At 41.1% G+C, this 18988-nt stretch overlaps 1 protein-coding gene across 5 annotated transcripts in view; it reads right to left on the minus strand.

The window, feature by feature from the left end:
- The window catches only part of AFAP1 (actin filament associated protein 1), a 49824-nt gene that overhangs the window by 25804 nt on the left and 5032 nt on the right, over positions 1-18988 (minus strand). For 2 of the 5 annotated variants that reach the window (XM_053394902.1, XM_053394900.1), the window contains exons 1-6: positions 14119-14196; positions 13615-13743; positions 12354-12451; positions 7484-7592; positions 6503-6714; positions 5824-6003 (exon numbers count right to left, since the gene is read on the minus strand). In XM_053394902.1, the coding sequence (XP_053250877.1) occupies positions 5824-6003; positions 6503-6714; positions 7484-7592; positions 12354-12451; positions 13615-13741 (726 nt within the window). In that variant the 5' untranslated portion in view covers positions 13742-13743; positions 14119-14196. Of the gene's footprint in view, positions 1-5823; positions 6004-6502; positions 6715-7483; positions 7593-12353; positions 12452-13614; positions 13744-14118; positions 14197-18988 lie in introns of those variants that run through there. The other 3 variants (XM_053394904.1, XM_053394903.1, XM_053394901.1) reach the window with 2 other exon arrangements.

The following is an 18988-nucleotide window of genomic DNA, read 5'->3' on the forward strand; positions in this document are numbered from 1 at the left end:
TTATTTCACCACTACAGCAGGAAGGGATCCAGAGTCCTCACTGTCATCAAGACAGCTGTTTCCATCCAAAAGAGATTGCTACAAAGGACGCTTTGGTGGGTTGTGGGTAGAGACCTGCACACCCTCAATCCCACTGCAGTGGCAATTTTATTTGATTTAACCATGCTCCGCAAGCACAAATCAACAAATTAAAAACAATGAAATCATCAATAAACTGAAAATTATAAAATGGCAGAAGAGATCCTGCAGCACCAGCATCTGATCAGCTTCTGAATGGAACTGAAAATCATGGTTTTGACCTGTGAAGGCCTAAAGGACCATGCAGAACTCCTGAGGTCGCCTTCTCCCCTCGGCTGCATTATGATCCTTAAGATCAACCTGGATCACCATTTTGACTACACTATCTGCAGGCCAACTGTGCACACCAAAGTAGCAAAAAGAGGCATGTCACGGAACTGAAAACGTAACAAAGCCAGAATAGTTTCTAGATAAATTGTAAGGGATTTTTACTTGGGCTGATTTTAATTGTTCAAATAAAACAGATGTAAAGTAATAGTCATCCTTGCACTGTGTTATTTGTGCTTTGGTGGGTATTTCTATCCTGTTTGAAGGAATGGGTTGGTGCAAGCTAGAAATCCAAGTAATAAATAAAATGCAAAGCCATATATTTTAGTGACACAGCAAGAGGCTAGGCTTGTTCAGGGCATTATCCTTCCCTTTTAAGGTATCTTTTGATACTGCATGTATGCACTGTTGAAACTACTGCAAGATCTCCATGATAATTCATACCAGATACTACTGCAAGAGAAGGTTGCCCATGTATGTACATAAGCAGCTATGGGTAAATGCAATCTTGCTTTTGTCAACTCTGTGCAATCACACAGGGAAGATGTGTTCTCTGAAGAAAGAGTAGCTCCTAAGTAAGACAGGCCCTGGAAATGTTGTCTCCCTCCTGCCTCTCAGATTTAAGACATGGTGCCTGAAGGTAGACCAGGGAGAAAACAGAGGTTTCTGTACTTTTTCTGCTGAGGTGGTACAAAGTTCAGGCGATGTCAGCATGGTATATAGAGCTGTCCTGTACCTCCAGAAGGGAAGCAAGGGCACTCTGGCCCTGCCAGCCCCATCCACAGGACTAAGGACCAATGGCAGGTTGCACCCCACCCTGCCAGGAAGAACATCAGGGAAAGGGAAAGACCAGACTGGCCCCAGTCACTGGCCAGAGACTAGAAGCTTGCTCTCCACCACCAGCTCCACCTGGAAGCTTGCCTGTAACTACATTGTGAGGGGGAGGCCATGGTAGCCCTTTGCATCAGCCAGAGGACTAATGGGTGTAGCTGCATCATTTCTGTCCAAGTAAGGATTAGGGCTTTCATAATGTTTGCCTATCAAGAAAAATCAAGAATGGCCTAAACTGTCATTGATAACTATAAAAATGTATTTATTCCAGCTCAATTATGAGATGGTGCTAGTTTAATTCTGTACTTAAGAGCCTCTAGTTGACCCTAACACCTTGTGAATATTTGCAAAGGGTAGTACGTAGGTGAAAGCAGGTGGCGCTTTAAGAGAATGAAGACTGGGAAGGAGGGGGGACCAATCCCTTGAAAAATAACCCGAGCATTACACAATTTGTGTGATATGTGACACATGGTCCAGACAGGATTTCTTCCAAAACTCCATCTTGTTACACCACACCTAGCATTATTTACAAAACCTGGAAGAACCTTTTCAGAACCTGAAACAAGCTGCTGAATGAGATGTCCATTGTGGCAAATCGTTGAACTCGACACATTTCTGACAAGAGTGGCACTTCAGGAAAGGTAACAGCTGGAATGCCATTGTTGTGGCCATGGTTGTTGCAAAATGTTTGTAATTTGATGGCTTTGAGATTTACAGTACTGAAGTATTGTGATCACAATACACAGAGTCATATTTCTCTCTTTCCGGCTCTCTTTCCCTGTCTTTTGTTGGAAGTTAAATAAAATGTTGAGATTTTACACTATAACTAAAATGACTTCTGCTTGCTATTTTTGAATATACTAACTTCGCGTATGCTGTTTCTCCAACGTTGGGTTGTTTTTTAAAAAAATAATAATAATCAATATAATCTGTTTACTTATGAACACACATGGGATTATCATTATGTCTAAACAAATATTTTAAAGCACTTTGGACCAGATTCAACTAAGCAGATGCACAACGCTAGCACAACGAGACATTCCTCTCCTCCCCCATGTATATTCCTCTCCCCACAATGATCTCTGGGGGGTCTGGAGACCCTCCCTGAACAGCCTGTGCAGGGGGAGAGGGGAGATCATTCTGTTGGGCAAGCTGAAATGCTTTCACTGTTGGAACCCAGCTACACACAAAAAAATATTCCGAACAGCTACTGAAAAGTAAAAGGTGCAAAGTTTCCCCCAGGAATTTTATCTGAATAGATATATGGCTGATTATTTCACAATATGCGGCAGGTGACTAAAGAAGAATTTTGGTGTATATTATGCAGTGGGTATGATAAATAACAAGACTTGACCAATTTTATCCAAAAGTAAAATCTGAAGAACAAGATTTATTTTATTTCATGTTAAAGGTAAAGGTAAAGGTAAAGGACCCCTGACCATTAGGTCCAGTCACAGACGACTCTGGGGTTGCAGCGCTCATCTTGCTTTATTGGCCAAGGGAGCCAGCGTACAGCTTCCAGGTCATGTGGCCAGCATGACTAAGCCACTTCTGGCGAACCAGAGCAGCGCACGGAAACGCCGTTTACCTTCCCGCCAGAGCGGTACCTATTTATCTACTTGCTCTCTGACGTGCTTTCGAACTGCTAGGTTGACAGGAGCAGGGACTGAGCAACGGGAGCTCACCCCATCGCGAGGATTCAAACCACCGACCTTCTGATCGGCAAGTCCTAGGCTCTGTGGTTTAACCCACAGCGCCACCCGTGTCCCTTATTTCATGTTACATAGGATTAAACATTTCCCTTTATTACTACTGAACAATGTGCAAAAAACACTTAGAATGAAGTCACTTAAAAGTGCTTTGACAAGACAACTATTAGAAATCTGCAACAGTTTTTGGGATTCTTGGCTACATAATCCATCCTCAAGTATTGGAATGAAACAACACCATGTGCCTCACCTACTTATACTTAGGAAGACCTACCTCAGAGATTAAAGGAGAAAGGCAAAGCAAATGAAATAATATATATAAAAAAGAAGATTATCTTAAATTCCCCACAAATAAGCAGGGCATAGAGTAGGGAAAACAAACAAACCTGCCTGACCCATCTGAACCTTCCTAGTGGAAGGTCCAGAGGATGGATGGATGGATATATATATCTCCCCCATCAAACCAGAATTGAAAGACTTAGGAAAAAAAGTAGGAAGGTAGGTAGGCATACTGATGTTTATGGTACAGTAGTAGCTTTCCATATTGAGGCACACTCTGTGTCAAGAACCTGTTACCAATAGTTTAAGCAACCAGAGGAAGTCAGACAATATAATTCAGAAACCCAAATAGAGCTCAGAGACCAACATCAGCACTTAGGCTAAGTTCTTATCAGGAAATTGGGCACAGAGAGACAAAAGAGGGAGGGAATCCTGTATCAGAAATTTTAAGTAGCAATTCCGTTTTTGAGATCAAAAAGCAAGGGGCAAATACTACAAATCAATGTTGTGAAAGAGACTTTCCTCCAACCCTTTTCTGGTTTAGACCAAGGAAGTAGACTTTATGACCTGATGAAAATCAGAGTTCAAGTAACATGCAAGGGGGAGGTTTTTTACGGATCTGGGAAAGGTGTTATGCAAGAATCCAGCACAAACAAGTAGGCACAGGACCTCGGCTCACACAAAGGGAACTCAGAAGAAGCATATACAGTTAGAACCGAAAAGGTGCCGTCATGCAGGCAGGACAGCAAGTCGGGAGCAGGAGCTGAGCTCAGGCTGCAAGGCAGAACAGAGGGCAGACATAGGAGGAAGGCTCCAGAATAGATCAAAGGGTCTCTGAAGCTTACCAGGGCAGCTCCAAAACACACTTATTCAAAAGAGGACTCCCAACTTGAAAAGGAGCATGGACACATAGGAGGAGATCCCATCAGAGGAGGATTCCAGACAGGACAAGACGGCACAAGACGTGACAGACCTGAGGCAAAGAACAAGGGGCTGCACCAGCCAGCTGTGTGGAGAGTTAGTGGGAAACCGGCTGCTTCAAACACAAAACTTTAAAGGAGATATACAGTACACTCTACAATAGGGCAAGCGGGGAAAAGATGTGACTGTATTCACACTGCCATTTGCCACCAAGCGGCACACTGTTGACTAAACCACAACATTTTATAAAGCATTTAATGAAGATGTCCGATTCTGGGAAGGTTCCTGTATTGCAAAATAGTTCATTTGCAAGGAAGGAGTGGAGTTAGAATGAGAGAAGGCTGCATGTGAGACCGGCTTCCACTCTAGCCAGTGCATCTGGTCTCTGAAGCAGAACAGGCAGTGTGAAAATGCTCTTCAGTCCTTACAAGGGAGCTGCTTCCTTGTGCAAACGGGCATGAATCAGAATGCCAATTTGCAAACGAAACAGCATGTAAAAGCAAATGGGAAATAATTCTTCATAAACTACTTTAATAAATTTCAAGAGCCACTGGAGAAAAGTTACTTTGCCTGAGAGTCCTTCTGAAACTAATTTAGGCTTCAACACTGCAAAGGAGGTGGAAGTATATGAAAAACTGAACATTAGCAATTACAGGCAACTGCTTACTGTGTGGCAAAAGTGCCTTGATAAGAGTAGTAGCATCGAGCTCATTCAGTGTCTAAAGTCAAGGACAACTTTCTGCCAAAATTAATCACCTGCCTTTCTATTGTGCTTTGTCAGCATGCAGTTGGATTTCAAAATATGGACGCTTCAGAGCCCCCCTAAGGCAGGAAAATTTTAAGTGGCTACTACAGAATCATAAATACAAATGTAACACGTTTCGCCTTAGCTTTTTAGAGAAATAATACTTTTCGCATGCAAAAAGATAGCCCTAACATTCTACAATGTGCAGTCATCAGCCAAGCTGCAATTGTTTGGAACAAAGTCCCAATGGAACAAGAGAAGTGAAATCTGGTGACTTTTAAGTGAACTGAATCAGGACTAACTTTAGCTAAAAGTAGGGCCATTTACATTTCAACTACTTCGGATCACGTTGGTGAAATCTGAATAATTATACTTTTTTAAATAACCAAACATGTGAACAGAAAAAGTAAAACAACAAAAAGTAGAAGCTGGGAGTGAAAATTTGATAAGGCAGGAGCAGATTGAATCCTCAGAGGAGGACAACAGCAACAACAACACACTGAGCCATGTCATACAATGTTTATGTATGGCTTAAGGATACTAGTGGGCTGAATTATCATGCCTCCAGTAGCAGCTGGCAGAATGCTAGGGGTGGAGCTGCATTGCTCTCCCAACTCCCCAACACCATGTGTGGCTGCTACTTACCAAGGGGCATGGCATGAACAGCTCAGTGTGATGCTCAGTGTGATGTGCAGCGGCAGAGCCAATTTGACTCTCCTGCCAGTGTGGGGGACCATGCTGCGCTGCCTGCACCTCACCCTCTCAGTAAGCAGCAGTCAAAACATGGCGTTGGGAAGCTGGGAGAGCAATGTAGACCCACCTGCACCACACCATGGGCCAGCGCTGCTGCATGCCCCAACGCCACGAGTTATGGAATAGTGCCAAGACTTCACACTTCAAACAGATTTTCAAGTTTACTCACATTCTTAAACACACTTTTATGGCACCAAGATCACTATAGGAAATGGGACTGGTTAAAATTGCAGTACGTACCTTCAGCCATTGATCTGCCTGCTCCTTGCTCTGTACAGCAAGCACTAAAGCATCTTGCCCCTGGTGTGTGATTTTCAGCTCATGCTTCTTCTTTTTACTATCTTTGGGAATGTATGTAATACTGCAGCCACTCAACAAAAGTTCCATCTGAGGCTGTTGGTCCTTGGAAGTCTTATAGCACTAAACACACAATTAAGAATGATTTTAGGACAAAGCTTCATTGTGTGCAAAAAGCAGCTCCAATCTAAAGCTAAAAAAAAAAAAGTGCTTCATCTTTCCACTAATCAAAGATAAACAGTATCAACATTAGCACAACTATGTTGAGACCATGTCATGGTTCCTAAAATAGCAATAAAATTTGTTGTCAGGAAAACTAGTAATGAAACAGAAGCCCCAGCTGAATTCTAGTACTCTGATCCACAAAACTTTTGCACTATGGCAATAAATTTTGCTGCTGTGAGATTTTGTGATAAGTGGGTTGTCCTGCTGGTTATGTTTTCACCAGGCTAATGGCAGCAGCAAGTCAGCCAGCACACTCAGATTTATACGATCTGAAGAGAAACCAGAGTATCAGTCAGCCAGCACACTCAGGCAGGTGGCTCACAGCCTCATGGATAGTTTTCCCAGGCTTCAATACACTATAACTGGCATTATCACAAAAACCATAAATTTTAGTCACCAGTAGTTTGTTTTCTTTGATCACACAAAGCAGTTTAGTCCACTGCCCAAATCGCTTCTTTCTTAAAAGGAAGGCACAGATTTTAGCATCCTTAACAAGGTCCATCGATGCTTCTTCAGAAGGCCACTGGTGTCTCATTTTCTTCCCTTTCCCATCCTCATCCTCTTCATCATAAGACTCGTAAGAGCTGCTCATAGCATCAGAATCGTAATCTTAGGGAAAAAGTGGTGGGGTGGGGAGCTCTATTAAAATAAACTTAACCAAACAGCACATTCCAACAAAGCGACATTTGGAACAAAACAGTCTGCTCAGAATGATCTCATGTCTATTAAAACATTTTCTTAAGTGGTATCAGTAGATTAAAAGATCAATAGATGTAACTTTTTATAGAAGTACAGCTTGGTCATGTGACCTAAGATCCTGGCAAGGGATTGGACTGGTTGACCCTCAGGATCTCTTCCAACTCTATAATCCTACGGAACCTACACCGTCAAAAAAGGTGGTGTAAGTCAAAACTCTATTTTAAAGGCTTGTTTTCCCTCTGCTAGACTCAGGCCAGCACAGCCAGCAGTAGCCTTGCTCCTCAACGGAGTTTGGAAATAAGGGTAACTTATGCCAGCTTCATTTATGCCAGTTTAAGTTACCCAGAGTAGATTCTGCTGGCTTCCTATAGTTAGAATTGCTTGGTAAAAAGGTCAAGCGGATCATTATTTGAAAAGTGCAAGACAGTCTTGAATGCTTGAGCAGTATACAGTGAGCAAAAATAATTCTTGGTAGCTAACCTAGAATACTGATCAAGTGTCACAGGCTCAACATTTAGCTTCTCAATCCTACCAACAAATGAAATGGAATCTAGTTTAGCTAAAACAGGTTTATCAGTTTTGTACAGAAATTTATATATGTATTTCTGCATTTATATATATTTCTGCATTTTTTTCCTGTTTGCAGTTGACTTTATTTAGTTGTGTATCCTTTACTTACTGGATGTGATGTATTCTGGAGCCTTTCCTGGACTGAGTGGTACTGCTTCCTCATAGTAACCTTCAGGAAGGGATGAGGAAGGTAATGGTGGTGGACCATTATCTGGTGGCTAAATGGGGGAGGAAAGTTTATTGTAGTATTTATTTATTTATTTAAAATATTTATATACCACTGTATAAAAAAAACTATTATCGCAGCGGTTTACAACAATATAAAAACATAAAAGGAGGCAATAAAAGAATAAAAAGTTAGAAACAAGTTAAAAGCAAAAAAACAAAAACCAAGCATCAATAGACCATTGTGGGGGGTGTACTCCCAATTGCCTACATGGGCCTGGCACAACAGAAAACTTTTCAGCAGGCATTTAGAAGTTGGCACAGAAGGCACCCCCTGACTCTCTGTTGGGAGGCGTTTCTCAGGACTAGGCCAATGACACTCAAAGCTCAATTTCTCATTGTTGTCAAACAAGCCTCACCAGCTCTGGGAATGACCCAAAACTCTCTTGCAGATGATCTCAGCAGCTGAGCTGGAATATAAGGGTCCAGGCGGTCCCTGAGGTATCCTGGCCCCAAGTTGTTCAGGGCTTTGTAAATCAATGCAAGAACCTTAAACGTGGCTCATTAGCAGATGGGACAGCAAATGCAGCTGTTTTAACAACACAGTCACATGTTCTCAACCAGATTCCCATCATTAATCTGGACGCGGCATCCTGCACCATCTGGAGCTTCTGAACCAGAGCCAAGGGCAGCTCCACAAAAGTTAAGCACAGTGAATGGCCAAAAGAAAACACCAAGGTGTTGTGGTTGTTGTTTTATATTATGTTCCGATCTTGCAACTTCTTTAGGAATCCTGCATGGAAATTTAAACGTCCAAACGCAGTTTTTGTATAATTACAGCAGACCACTCAGCTAAGCTGCCTTTTCTTCTAAGGTAGGGAAATATAATCTGAGTGTTCTTCCAATTACTTAGCAGCACAGGACTGCGCCCAAAAGTCTTCCACATCAGGGGGATTTGGGACATTACAAGAATGGCTGGAGAAGGGAGAATTCAGGCTGAATTGGACAGAGTCTTTGTTCTCTTGGGAAAGTTGCAAGGCCAAATTGATGTTTTGGCTATAAATGTTACAACTCTGGACTCAACTGTAAACAATATCATTGAAACTGATAAGGAGTTGAATCTGGAAGTTTATTCAACTGAACAGAAAGAGAAACTTGACAACTTTGAGAATTTGGAGAAGGAGACATATGTTGTCCCTGAAGAGCTGCAGATGATGAAGGAGGACTTGAGGCCTGACATGATGGTAATGAAGGAAAATAAGAATTTGATGTGGAAAATCTGGCCTGAATTGGAGATTGAAGAAAGGAAAGATCTCCTTATGTGGAAATCCGAAGACCTAAGGATTATAAATTTGCTCAAGGTGGAGGTTGGAGCCTTGGGGACATTTGGACTTGAAAGGAGTAAGAACAAGATTTGGGTTCCACCTTTAAGTATGGAGGACTGGTTGAAAGAAACATGGATCCTGAAGGGCCAGAGCTTCTCCGAGAGTTGGTGTTTAATTTTAAGGACTATCAAAAAAACCAGCAGAGAGGAATTGAGAGAGAATTAAGAGCCTCGGATGTGAGATCTCCAGGCTAAATAGTAGATTAAGACTGATGGACATTTGTTGGGGACTGGAACCGGGAAAGGATGGGGTGGGGTTTGGGAATCCAAAGGGTACATAAGTATAATGTGTTTTGCTTTTATTTTTGTTTTTGTAATGTTTATGAAATTTAGGAAATTCGTGGAAGGGAATTTGGGTCGACTTTAGAAAGAATGTTTTAAGAATATGTATTGATGTATAAGTATTGATGTTTAAGTTTGGATAAGGTAAAATTGGTTTTTTTTAAAAAATGAACTAAATTAAAGGAAAATAAGGTTAGCAAAAATAAATTGAGGAAATGGATGAAAGAGTAAAAGTAAAATAATAACATGTTAATTTATTAGGTTAAGAATTATGGTTAAGGATTTGCTGAATCAATAATTTGAATTGGAATACAAAAAGGGGAGGTATGAGGAGGTCGGGAAAATATGTCAATGAAAGTAAATTTTGGTGAACTTAATGTGTTTTTAATTTTTATGTATCTTTTTTCTGTTTTTTCGTATTTTTTTTCCTTTTTCTTTTTGACTTTTTATATTCTTACTGTATTAATTTTGAAAATTTTAATAAATACCTTTAAAAAAAAGTCTTCCACATCAAGACGATGTGTAACAAAGTAGAGAGAGTGATTATGATGGACTCTGTATCAGTGGAGAATTTATTGGCTACTGCAAGGCAGTTATCTTAGAGAAGGACAGAGAACCAAATATACTTGACTGACCTGCTAGTCTTGTCAACAGGGTGGAGGAGTGCTCTTGTGTCCCTCCACCCTTTTCCTTTCCCCACTTTAACTAGTTGCCTTCTATTGAAAGCAATGGAAGGGAAATAAAAGGGACCAGACTATGCCACCTCCAGGGCTGGCATCATTCATCCCCTGGTTTGGGGACCTACCAGAAAGGACTTAGCCCCACACAACGCACTCCCAGGGCCAAAGGATGGCAAGGCCTGACAAATTCAGCAAATCTGCTGGTTGTAACATAAATCAAGCAAAACCAAACAACGGGTAGTCGTTTAAAACAATAGCACAAATGTTTGTAATTCTAAATGGAAAGACAGAGATGTTAAATATTCAAGAATAAAGTTATCAAAGTACTTGCCCAACTGTTAAAATATCACATGGGCCTAGGGCTAAGATGTGGCAGCATTTACAAAGATGGTCCACAGCAAAATGTGCCTAGTTGAGTCAGATGCTTTCTTTAAAAATTCAGGTTCAACCAAGTTGAAGAGACTGATTGGGAATAATAAAATCACTGAGTTGAGAAAGTCATTAGAAGGAGGGATGGAGATCCCTAAGCATTATCATGTTGCTATTTTAACAGCTGTGGTAGAATGAACAAATACAAGTAAAAGTTACTCATGCTGGGAATTGGAAGAAAGCAAGTGGGACCTGAAACAATATGTGGTGTGGATTAATTCTCTTCAGGACTCCAAGCAGCCATACCTGGAAGAATTTCACTATTAGTTATAGGATTGAACAGATATTTCTCTGGCAGCATATAAACATTATTAGTGGGCTAGAATGTGTTTTTTCTAGAATGCAGGCAGCCTGATATTAGGATATTAGCTTTGGTCCCGTAGGTGAGAGATGAAGGGAAGGGTATCTATATGAGGCATCATGTTTACAGAATTATTTTTTCTTGGTGTAGTGTGAGGAAGATGGTGAAGCGTCACTGCACGGTTTGTGAGAAAGTTGGAGGAAGTAGCTTCTATAACCTTCAGAACCACCTGCCCCTGCAGAGTGAGAGATGGAGAGGGCAAGTGCTTGGTATGAATGCTTTGTTCATGGGATGTTTATGGATTATTGCTTGTATGTCAGTATTTGTCCAGGTTTGTCTGGGTCTCACAGAGTAGGCATGTGAGTATGTTGTTGTTTGAGGATGGGAAGCTGAACTGTGGGAATAGTGTCAAGAGTGTGATCTGACAGTGTCCTAGAATAGTAATGAGCATATTAGTTTAGGGTGTTTTTGAGTTTTATTAGTGTGAATGTGTTGTTCATGTATAGAATGTGCTTGGGTGGAACAGAACGTGATGTATTCTTAGCAGTAATTATGTTTTTGTTGTATAGGGGGCTGTGAATGCAATTGGATTGTAATTGCTTTTGCATATGTGGATGGGAAGAGCAACTTGATTTTTCTTTTGCCCAATTGTTGATCCTGTTGTTTAAAATGTGGAAATGACACTTTTCATCTGAAATATTCTATTTTCTAGTCCTTAAAGGATTTTTCATTTGGCAGTTTGCTATGTTTTACAATGTAGAATTTTATTTCCATTTGTGAAGCTGATTTTTATGCATAATGTGCTAAGAAGATGCACTATTTAGTTGTTCATTGTGTCAAAATGGGAAATCAGTGGTTTTTTTGTATTTGTTTTTAATTCTGCTAAATAAATAAATTATCAACAGTCAAAATACTAATTATCAACTTATGTTATCAAATAACAACTAAATATTAACAAATATAGTCTATCAAATGCTGTAAGTTAAATACAATTATACACTAGCTGTCAAATACTGTCTAATATTAACTTCTATTGCATTCAAGCCATAAAATATAGTCATTTACATTGTAACAGGAATTTCCCAGGGTACCCTGAGTTCTTTGGAGGAGTAGATTAAAGGCAGCTTGTGCACTTGGTCTGCAATGTGCAGCCACAGGAATGTCTGGTGTTACAAGACCCAAGTGAGTACAAGACCCAAGAACACACGGCAGCATCTTGTACAATGTTCAGGGATTCTGTGGAGAACACAGATAAATTCCTTGGCATATGTCAATAGAGAAATTATTCCCTGAAGATAGAAGTATGAAAACAACTGAGACTGATTAACATGTCAGCTATCCAATATCCCAAAATATTAATTGGCAGGCATCAAATACGGAAATCAATTAAAATTGGGTGAAAATTTGGTGTAGTATTGTCATTGAAAACGAAACACTGGGAATATTCAATAAGCAAATTTGTTTCAATGATATTTAAGTATGAACAGGAAGACCTGATGGATAATCTGTTAAGGACGGTATTAGCTAAAAGTGAAAGTCAAATTGCTCTACAAGTAGAAGGGATGGCAAGGAAGGTATGGCAAATCATCCTACTGGATATGCTTTCACACTTTAATTATATATGAGGGAACAGGTTATACATTCAAATAAACAAATAGGTAAATGAATTCCAAAGCTGTACTATTTAAAAAATTTTGAGAAAGATCTCTTCATAAGCAAACACTTAGAATATACTCACCAGCCATTGCTGAGGAATCTCAGGCAGAGGCATTTGAGGAGGAGCAGGTAAGTTACTGGTAACCTCTTGTTTCTGTGCATTTTCTTTTATTTCAAAATCTAATGTGAGGATGGGGGAAAGACTATGTAAAATTGATATTAATTAATGGTGTCGGTGATGCTTACCATGGCATCAACTCAAAGCTTACACATAGGACATGGGGTGGCAGAGAAGGAATAACACATTACATAAAACAAGGGCAGTGACTTGCTAAATGAAAATAAAAACAAGAGGGGAGTTAAGAATCCTTACTTTAAGAAGCCACTAAAGTTTATCATGAGGGAACATCCTTGGAGCTGCAAAGAAAAGAATGGGAAGGCACTCTTGCCCCACTTGAGGAATGAAGAGAATGATGCAAATCTTTCCTCTGGGAATGGGGCACGTGTTGTGGCCTATCCAATGCAAAGACCCCCTCCTCCCTTGAAAACAGCCTTTAACTGAAATCAATGGCTGTTTTCAAGACAAAATGCCATGCGGAGGCAGTTTTAGAAGGGTAAGTAGTCAACCCTCCACTCTCCATGCCCTGTGACACCACCACCCCTTAAAAAAGAAGTCCCTCACACACAGGGAAATGAGACTTGTAAACAGCCTTTCATTGGGCTGAATGAGAAGCTGCTTTCAAGCCTAATTGCTGTGCAGAGAAGAGTTAACCCTCCTCCTTCCTCCCCCCAACTCCATAAAACACCCCTGTTCCCTGTTAGAGGCATGAACTGTTTATGCCCAATTTGACCATACTCCCTGCCCTCAGCACTAAATAATAATAATAATAATGTAATATTATTTATACCCAGCCCATCTGGCTGGGTTTCCCAGCCACTTTGGGCGGCTTCCATCCGAATATTAAAACACAATACAGCATCAAACATTAAAAACTTCCCTAAACAAGGCCGCCTGTAGATGTCTTTTAAAAGTCAGATAGTTGTTTATTGCCTTGACATCTGCTGGGAGGGCGTTCCACAGGGCAGGCGCCACTACCGAGAAGGCCCTCTGCCTGGTTCCCTGTAACTTCACTTCTCGCAGGGAGGGAACCACCAGAAGGTTCACCCCTGCAAGATCGGCCACTTGGAAATGCTGCTCTACTCGGGTGCAGAACCTGTAAGCCAGACTGCAACAAGATGAGGAGGGGGGAACTGGGTGAGGTTTTGTTTTCCTAGTGCTCTGGGTTAAACACAGTCTCACCTCACCCCATACCATATGCTAATAACATAAACCTGGCATTAACCTTTTGATGATTGTATCCTCAGAAGAATGTTACTCAAAGCTGCCTTTTTCTCCCTGACTGTGGTTGTTAAGTATTCATGGTCCAGAAGCTGAAGAAACAGCTGTAGTTCAACTATTAATTCTTCCATGGCTGAAACAAAATAAAAACAATTTCGTATAATGAAAATAAGCATAAAAATGACATTTAGAACAGGCAGCCTAGCAGAACTGTAAAAGGAAGCTGCTGGTAGTGGTTTAAATTGTACATAGCAGCTTCCTGTCTATTGTTGTTTGAGACCATTTGAACAACAGTTCCCCCTTAGGTAGGAATGGTATTTATACCAAGGCAATCCAGTGACAGGCAACTGAAGGAAAAGCACACTTCTATGGATAGGGGTAAGATGGCCAACTGGTAAATCCACCAAACCAAACCAATTTCATCTAACCCTTCGCTTGATGCCATTTTTCACATTTCTGCATTTATAGTCCACCTTCACTGACAGTTTGTTTATTTGGCACAACATACTTCTGGCCTCTATGAGACGCGGGTGGCGCTGTGGGTTAAACCACAGGGCCTAGGACTTGCCGATCAGAAGGTCGGCAGTTCGAATCCCCGCGACGGGGTGAGCTCAAATTGCTCGGTCCCTGCTCCTGCCAACCCAGCAGTTCTAAAGCACGTCAAAGTGCAAGTAGATAAATAGGTACCGCTCTGGCGGGAAGGTAAATGGTGTTTCCGTGCACTGCTCTGGTTCGCCAGAAGTGGCTTAGTCATGCTGGCCACATGACCCGGAAGCTGTCTGTGGACAAACACCAGCTCCCTCGGCCAATAAAGCGAGATGAGCGCCGCAACCCCAGAGTCGGTCACGACTGAACCTAATGGTCAGGGGTCCCTTTACCTTTCCCTTACTTCTGGCCTCTAGACTACTGTTAGGAAAATGAGTGATCTTTGAGGATTCAGAAAGTGCTCATCTCTTGGACAGAGGGATAAACAGTTTGCAGCAAAGCCAGTTCAAGAATTACCTGCCTCCTTCATTAGACTAGAGCACATTCTTCCCTTTATTGATGCTCATCTACAAACATTAATATGTGGAAGCCAAGGGATGGGATGGGTTTAAAGTGCCCTACACTGCCAGATGATGATGGTGAAACAGGACACTGCACATATTTGGGTAAATGTGTGATGTAAACAGCTTTTAGATGTCTGAGGCACCATGAGGAAGATCTTTGAGCTTTCTAGTAACATTTGAACCTGCCCTTCATATGCAAAGACACAGAAAAAAAGAAGCAGAGCGGCTAAGATGATCCAGGCGATGGAATGCAGGGAGCCTTAATAGATCAGAACAAATCTTTCATGTACTGACAGTATAGCACAGAGTTAATACTGTCTGTTCTCTAGGAGAAAGCAAAACAGATTTATTGACCATAAAATTTCAGATGCCATGGAAAAATCAACTGCTAGATTTATTTATCAAACTACATCACCCTTTATTTAAGGCTATCCATAAAGATAACCAGGTAACTTTCTGAGAAGCAAGGTTTAATTAGATACAGTTACTGAAGATGTTGTTATGTTGCCTAGGGGAAAGCAGCACAACTGAGAGATCACAGGGGAAGGTCAATTCCCAGGTGGTATATATTCATCCCTTGATCTGGCAGCACATTTCTTCTATGAAAAGTATAAAAAAAAGGATACAATGAGGGCAGAGACACAAATGGGGGCAGCCCTCCCATAATGAAAAAGCCTAACTTTCAACAAGACTATAAAAAAATGAATGTAAAGATTAATTCGGTTGGCTGGTTCAGATGTTCTCAGAAACAAAATTTTGTATATGAACACTTAGATGTAAGTGTACAAACATCTGGATAACTATTAATCATGGCCACAAGCCTAGATTGCTTTTAAAGGAATTAGAAATGTTTATATTTCATTTTTTTATGCCCATCATCTGAGTATCTTAGGGTGGTTCACAGCATAAAAATACAGAATAAACAAAACAAACCAATAACCTCCCTCCCAATGTTCATGGAGAAGTAGCCAGTCCCTGGTTGTGAGCTCCCAGAGAAATCTGGCTGGCCGTGTTGGAAGCAGAACGCTAAGCGAGGAGCAGCTCTGGTCTCTTCCACCAAGACAATTCTTGCGTTAAGAGAAGATGGAGCATGCATTTCCAATTATGAGACACACATTATGAGCAGCTCTACATATCTGCTGCATATTAAATGTTAAGTGTAAACAAAATATGGATAAATACGCTGATATGCCGATCCCCATACCATCTCAAAGGCAGGAGGAATGTTTGTCCTACACTGAGACTCTCATTAGTTGGCCATCAGGGCTGCACCCAGCTGAGTCCTCTGGCTCAGGCAATGACAACCACTAACCACACTACAACGGGGATGGATTTTCTCATCTTGCCAGCTGCTTCTGTTGCTCACTTGAAAATTAATAAGGCTCATATCAGAATTAAGAAGCTATTGCTGCCATCTGTCTTCCTTAAAACACCACCACACTGAATTATTAAACACTGCAAACAAACACACATTTCTAACTTTTATGTGATTTCAATTACTTCTGCACCAACAGCATCCTTTGCGAATAAAGAGCCAGAAGACTTTATTTGCCATTTCATTTTGTCAACCTGCAATTCCTAGTTGTGCTTTTCATTTGATTTTATCCTTAGCCCTCCACAAAGAATTACACATTTGAGTTCCCTCTTAAATATTTAGAAGTGTAACTGAAAGGTGTTGTTGTTTGTTTGTTTTTGCTGGGGGGGCATGTTTCTTGGCAAAGGAGAAAAAAGGAAAATCCTTCATTAAGTCCCCCTATTACCATCAACGTTATCAAGCCTTCATCAACATATGGCTGAAAATGGTCACTATGGGACTTGGGATGGCCTGTCTGTCTGAGTGTGCAGCTGGCAACTGTCTGTAGAAAACAGCTGTGACACACACAAATGACTGGTAGAGGCAAATCTTACAGAGGTCTTGCTTCAGATATCACATTACAATGTATTTCATAATCCTCTCCCCACCCCATCCTCCATTAACACGAGGGAGGGTATGGATTAGGTATTTGAACTTCCAAGAGAGAACTATGTCATAAATAAATTTCAGTGTGGTATATCAATGCTCAGAGATAATTCACATTACACTGTTGCTGGTTTTATTCTGTTGTGATTCAACTTCCATGTTGTATTCTTTTATCTTATGCTTTCAATCTTTTAATTGTAAACAACATACGTAAGTTTGAAGTTGAAACAGTAACCAGAGTAAAACATAATTCTGTTCACATCACTTTTTTAGGTGTCTTTCGATACCATAGCAAAACGTTTCGAGTTTTCAAAAGACAATATGTTGGATCTTGTTAGCCAAGTAATCCAGCAGAACACAGGCGAAGTGTTTACAATTCTGCAAATTGTTTGAAATGCCATACGCCATTATACCTCTTTGTTCCTTTTCTGCACTACTTCTCCACAAATGAAGTTCAGATGCCAGGAGTTTCTTTGACTTAACACTCCAAAACACGAGAACCACACCTAATTGGAGAAAGTTGAGCAGCTATATGCCAAATGCAGAGGGGCGTAGCTTAGAGAGACTACAAGTCTCTAAAAGAAACATTACATCAGGCATCAGTTTGCCAGAAGTGATCAAAACGAGCATACACACCCCATCTCCACCACAACAAAAATGTGCAAATATCGTTCTTTCTAGTGCTATTCACAATCAATAAAAAGTTAAGCTGTCATGTACACAGTGGACAACAGCCAAATAACAAAGTCATTTGTCAGCATTTCACCAGTCAATTGACGAGTCTACCACCTTAAGAGGGAAGATCCCAGTGTTTCCCAAAACACACCTATGTCTGGGGAAGGGCACAACTGCTTACATTTATGTGTGAACTGGTCCCCAGATCAAGGTGGCAGCTTTTTCAAGGAGATGCAGTTACTCAGCACCAGCCTGCTAGCTATGACTTCAGTTTCATTTACTTTTTTATAACCACAGAATCCAGGAGAAAGCATGGCAGACCAAACCAACCAACCAACGGCTCACCTTGGTAGGAAACATATCAGTAAATTTTAGTCTGATTTTATGGGCAACAACTGCAATCAATTCCTCTTTACATGTTCCAAACTTATCAAAGTAACACATTCTCAAGGTAAGAATGATTCTGGCAAGAGTCGCTGACAAATCTTTCCCTAGAGAGAGCACACCATTAACAAAATAGTGCACCATTATCCTCACCTGCTTGTTGTCAGCGACCATATTAGTACATAGCACACATATTTCCAAGTGGTGAGGTGTTCCAAGACAGCACTACAAGGTTAAAATTCCTTTGAATGAGAAAGCACTAAAGATCAGACACACCAGTTCATCCAGATGATCAGAAGCACCAGACACATCCTTTGAATACTGAGGGGCCCACTCCCCTAAAAAAATATTATGGGGGCCGAAACTGCTTTGGCCCCTAGGAGTCGGCACCTATGCTGGGGATTTAGGGCATTCTTACAATATTTCTTTAATTTACAAATATACTGTATAAGCAAAGTGGTCCTATGAGCAAAGAGAATCAATCCAACTCCTAGAGAGCAGCTATGGCAGGCTGCTCTAAAGCATTGTTTCCCAACCTTGGGTCCCCAACTGTTTTCAGACTACAGTTCCCATCATCCCTGACCACTGGTCTTGCTGGCTAGGGATGATGGGAGTTGTAGTCCAAAAACAGCTGTAAAACCCAAGGTTGTGAAACACTGCTCTAAAGTGGCACTCAAGTTCAGCTAACCGTTACTAAACTGTCTCTCTTTGCCTGCTTCTGAACCCCAGTTGCTAGAAACCACAGGAAGGGAGAGTGTTCTGGTGCTCAAATCCTGCTTGCGGGTTTCCCACAGGCATCTGGCTAGCCACTGTGAGAACAAGATGCTGGACCAGGTGGGCCACTGCCCTGATCCAGCAGGCTGCTCTTAGGTTCTTCTACCCATTCATTTCCCAAAAACCGCACACACATATAAACACACCTTGTGGTGCACAGGTCCAAGCCCCTATTCATGCAGATGAATTGTCCATTCCAGAAAAAGGGACACTAAGAAAATTGCATAGCTCAGTTGGTTAGAGCATGGTGGTAATAACACCAGAGTTGCAGGTTCTGTCCCCATATGGAACAGCTGCATTGCAGAGGGTTGGACTAGATGATCCTCAGGATCCCTACTGTTCTATGATTCTTTTTGTCAAGGCCATGACCATTCTTTCACAGTGAGTAAACTGGCCAACCACATCACAATTTGAATGACTGCCAACCCGTACCATCTTGTGTATTCCTTCCAAAGAGGTCACTGACATATTATTAATTATTATTATTATTATACTGCTCTATACTCAAGAGGTCCCAGGGCGGTTCACATAGTCTG

The sequence above is a fragment of the Podarcis raffonei genome, chromosome 7 (assembly GCF_027172205.1).
Source record: "Podarcis raffonei isolate rPodRaf1 chromosome 7, rPodRaf1.pri, whole genome shotgun sequence".
NCBI lineage: Eukaryota > Metazoa > Chordata > Lepidosauria > Squamata > Lacertidae > Podarcis > Podarcis raffonei.